Below are 4,143 nucleotides of genomic sequence, written 5' to 3' on the forward strand. Positions count from 1 at the left end.
TTTTTTTTTTTTTTTTTTTGGTAGAGACAGATTCTCACTTTATTGCCCTAGGTAGAATGCCATGGTATCTAACAGTTCACAGCAACCTCCAACTCCTGGGCTTAGGCCATTCTCTTGCCTCGGCCTCCAAGTATCTGGGACTACAGGCACCCACCACAAAGCCTGGCTATTTTTTTGTTGCAAATTGGCTGGGGCCAGGTTTGAACCCGTCACCCTCAGTATATGGGGCCGGCGCCCTACCCAACTGAGCCACAGGTGCCACCTAGTGCATTTTTAAGTTTTTAATTAATGTAAGCACATAAATGTTGTGTACCTGACAGTGAGTTTTGGTGCAGTGATTTCCTGAGCTGTGTGGAAGTGGAGCCTCAAAGCCATTGCCCTTGATATTTGCAGGGGAACAGCAGCTCTTCTGTAATGGTCCTCTTGAGCAGGAATATACTTTCATGCTGTCAGAAGTGTTGACATTTAGGAGCCTAGTGGTACTTTCACCTGTACGGTTATCAGAGAATGTTTGGTACCTACCCATCCTTGGGCCCCTTGCCCTCTTGCTGTGCTCCTGGGACCCATCCCCTCAGCTCCTACATACTCTGCAAACCTCCAAGAATCCTGTTGGTAAGGGTAGTTTCTGCCCCTGGAAGCCAGTCACTAGACACTTAGCATTTCTAGGAACCGAGGGCCTGAGATGGGACCAAGAGGGAGGATGGAGCCAGGGAAAAGCCTGAGGTCATTGCCTTTCGAGGCATGTGCCATATCCTTAAGTCATTTATGTAGTTTGGTCCTAACCACACTGAATACTTAATGCCTGACAAAAATCAACTTTGTTTCCTCTGAAAACCTCCACTTGGTTCGTTTCTGTCATATTGAACAGTGTTGCCATGTTAACACAGGCCATTTCTCTACTAATTATGTGCTTTGTTTTGTTTTTCTCAGTAAGGATAACTTCAATAATCTACTTATTTTGGTAACAAACCAGAGTTAAGACTAACTCTTACATAATGCTTGGCCTGACTTCCAAGAAAGCTATGTTTTGCTGAAGTAAATGAAATAATTTAATAAGTGCTTGAATAACTTGCTCTGATTTTATGTGGGAGGGAAACTTACTCTGTTTTTTACCCCATACTTCTGATGGTATTTTTGATGAATACCAAAAATCTAACCCAATTCATTTGAGCTTTCCTCTACATATTGTGTATTTTATATGATTTCTTATCCTCTTAAATGCCACTGAAACTGCAAAGTTGAAGTTTTTGTTCCTTTACTAAATAGAATGGAAGAGTGGGAGCCTGCAACCTTGGGGCGACATGTGGCCTTCTGTGTCCTTGAGTGTGGCCTTTTGATTGAATCCAAACTTTACAGAAGAAATCCTCTAACTAAAGGTACTGAAGTTTGGATTCAGTTAAGGGGCCACACTTGGGGATCTGGAGGGCCACATGTGACCTTGAGGCTGCAGGTACTTTATTTCTTAGACTAATAGAGACCATTATCTCAGATAGCTGGGCCTATGGGGATTTCTCTACTATGAATCTGTAGGGACTACACTTGAGGGTGTAGGGGCAATTTTCCAGGCTGCCATAGCACCTAGACAAGAATTACTAAAAGAAGCAAGTTTTTACATAAACAGCTCCATCAAGGGTCAGCTCTGAATTGGAACTAAGAGCATTAAATTCCATCTTGCTTGCCAGTTAAGAATTATGTATTAGATGGGACTTGGGACTGTGAACTGAGTAATAGTATATTAATTTACATCCTATACTTTTTTTGGAGACAGTCTTGCTCTTTCGACTCGGCTAGAGTACATTAGTGTCATGCTAGCTGCCTGCCACCTTGAATCCTTGGGCTCAAGTGATCCTACTGCCTCAGCCTCCTGAGTAGCTGGGACTACAGGCACAGGTCACCATACTTGCTAATTTTTCTACTTTTTTGTAGAGACAGGCCTTACTTTTGCTTAGGCTGGTTTCAAATTCCTGACCTCAAGTGATCCTCCTGCCTCAGCCTCCCAGAGTTATAGGTGTCAGCCACCATGCTGGGCCTAAAAAGCTATGGTGCTTAAATAAGCACTTGCCCATCCCTCCACATAGCTGATTTAAAGTACCCACACTCTGAGCCTACCTTCAGGGATTCCAAAATGCTTAGATCCTGATCAGTCAAGGCTGCTCATACAGAAGTCAGACCTTTCCACAAATTTATGCTACTCCAACGTGGTTTCCACTCTTTTGTGCTGCCTGGCTCTTGAGAAAGGGATCATGTGAAGTTGAGTTCTAAGAGATAAAGAGCTGTGCAAGGAAGATAATTATGTCCAAAGGACAAGTGCAAACAAAAATCAGGAGGGAGGTCAGGGCTGGAAATAAAGATTTGAGATTCATTTCCTTATGACAGTGGTTGGTTAGAGTGGAGGCACTACAGAGCGAGCAGTGAGAGGGACAGATTCCAGGAAGTACACTCCAGTCCAGTGAAAAAGCTGAGGCAGGAGGATTGCTTGAGCATAGGGTTCAAGGCTACAACGAGCTATGACTATGCTACTGCACTCGACCCTAGGTGACAGAGACAGAGTGAGACCCATCTTTAAAAAAAATACAGGGCTGGGCACAGTGGTTCACGCCTGTAATCCTAGCACTCTGGGAGGCTGAGGCGGGTGGATTGCCTGAGCTCAGGAGACAGATCAGCCCGAGCAAGAGACCCCATTTCTACTCAAAAATGAAAAACTGAGGTAAGAGGATCACTTGAGCCTAACAGTTTGAGGTTGCTCTGAGCTGTGATGCTACAGCACGGCACTCTTCCCAAGGTGACAAAGTGAGACTCTGTCTCAAAAAAAAAAAAAAAAAAAAAAATGGGATCAAGACTATGTGAGCTAATGTTGTTAACTTACATCTTTATAGAAATCCTCTAATCTCAAGGTATGAAATTTTAAAAGAAAAAAATTAGACAAAAATCAACGTGTACACATGGGACTTAAATAGACCAATAATGAAAAATTAACAATCTTATAACTGTTTTTAGCTCCAGTTAAACAGATGATCTGGTTCTGGGACTGGTGAACTTTTCCCGTAATTAGGCCAGAAAAGTTAAGGCCATATGGTCTCTGCTTTAGCTATTCAACTTTGCTGTTACAGTGTGAAAACAGCCATAGATAACACATAAACAAGCACTGGGCTGGATTTGGCCTGCAGGCAGATTGCTGACTGTTGATCTAACTCATGAAATCATCATCAGTTATGATTGTGGTGCCAATCATAAGTGAACAGTGCCACATACCCTCAATTAAAGGCAGACCGCTTCTTTATCACCTATTTGCCAAAAATTAGAGCCCAAGAAGCATTATCCTAAGTTGTGGGTTCTTCACAGTTCACCTGCATGGTGCCAAAGGGCCCCACCCCCAGGACTCCTGAGCAGGCCTTTCCAAGGCACAGGCTGCCACCTGTGAGCTCGGGGAATAGGCATGAGCTGCTTGCGAGGTCTCTTTATTAGCGAAGTAGAAGAGAGGGAAATGGAGCACATACTTAAAGGCCAGAGAGCCTCTGGGTTATGTGACTAGTCAATGCACATCTACAAACTATTCCAAGTATATGACTTAGGCTACTAAGTGAGATAATAGTTTTGCACACTAATCGTAGTAACTACAGTCCTTCTGCCAATCAGTGTTTCAAGGTTGTTGGCTATTTGGCTTGTGGAACTGAGCAAAGCACTTTCAGAAATGAGCTTATTTCTAATTTATAGTGGTGCCTCCTAAGCTGTTTTATGTAAAACCTTGACATTATTTTCATTTTGGTTTTCAGGGGAGCCCTGGAAGCCTATGTCCAGTCCGTGAGAAGTAGAGAAGGCAAAGAATTTGCACCAGTTTATCCCGTAATGGTTCAGCTACTTCAAAAAGCTATGTCTGCTCTTCAGTAGCAATAAATGCTGTTCATCTCCACTTTATGCTAACACATTATAGCTGGCAGTTAAGTAACAGAATCTAAAATTTAGACAGCAACTATCCACCATTTTAATGGAACAGATTTTTCTATATTTCCTATTGATGTCCATTTTCCTCTTTAGCACTTCCACTTTAAGTAGCATAAAATGTTAAAATAGATTCATTATCACAGCCTGATTCTTAAAAATTCATGGACCTGATTATTCCAGAAAAATTATAATTTTTTTTTT

General features: G+C 42.3%; 1 protein-coding gene across 1 annotated transcript in view; it reads left to right on the forward strand.

Annotated features, from left to right (window-relative positions):
• The window catches only part of COG5 (component of oligomeric golgi complex 5), a 313,042-nt gene extending 309,056 nt beyond the window's left edge, over positions 1-3,986 (forward strand). The window contains exon 22 of the mRNA XM_012812313.2: positions 3,774-3,986. Within this exon, the coding sequence (XP_012667767.1) occupies positions 3,774-3,888 (115 nt within the window). The 3' untranslated portion in view covers positions 3,889-3,986. The remainder of the gene's footprint in view (positions 1-3,773) is intronic.
• Positions 3,987-4,143: the final 157 nt, after the last annotated feature.

This window comes from Otolemur garnettii, unplaced genomic scaffold (assembly GCF_000181295.1).
Source record: "Otolemur garnettii isolate 467f Iridium unplaced genomic scaffold, OtoGar3 scaffold00005, whole genome shotgun sequence".
In the NCBI taxonomy this organism is placed as follows: domain Eukaryota; kingdom Metazoa; phylum Chordata; class Mammalia; order Primates; family Galagidae; genus Otolemur; species Otolemur garnettii.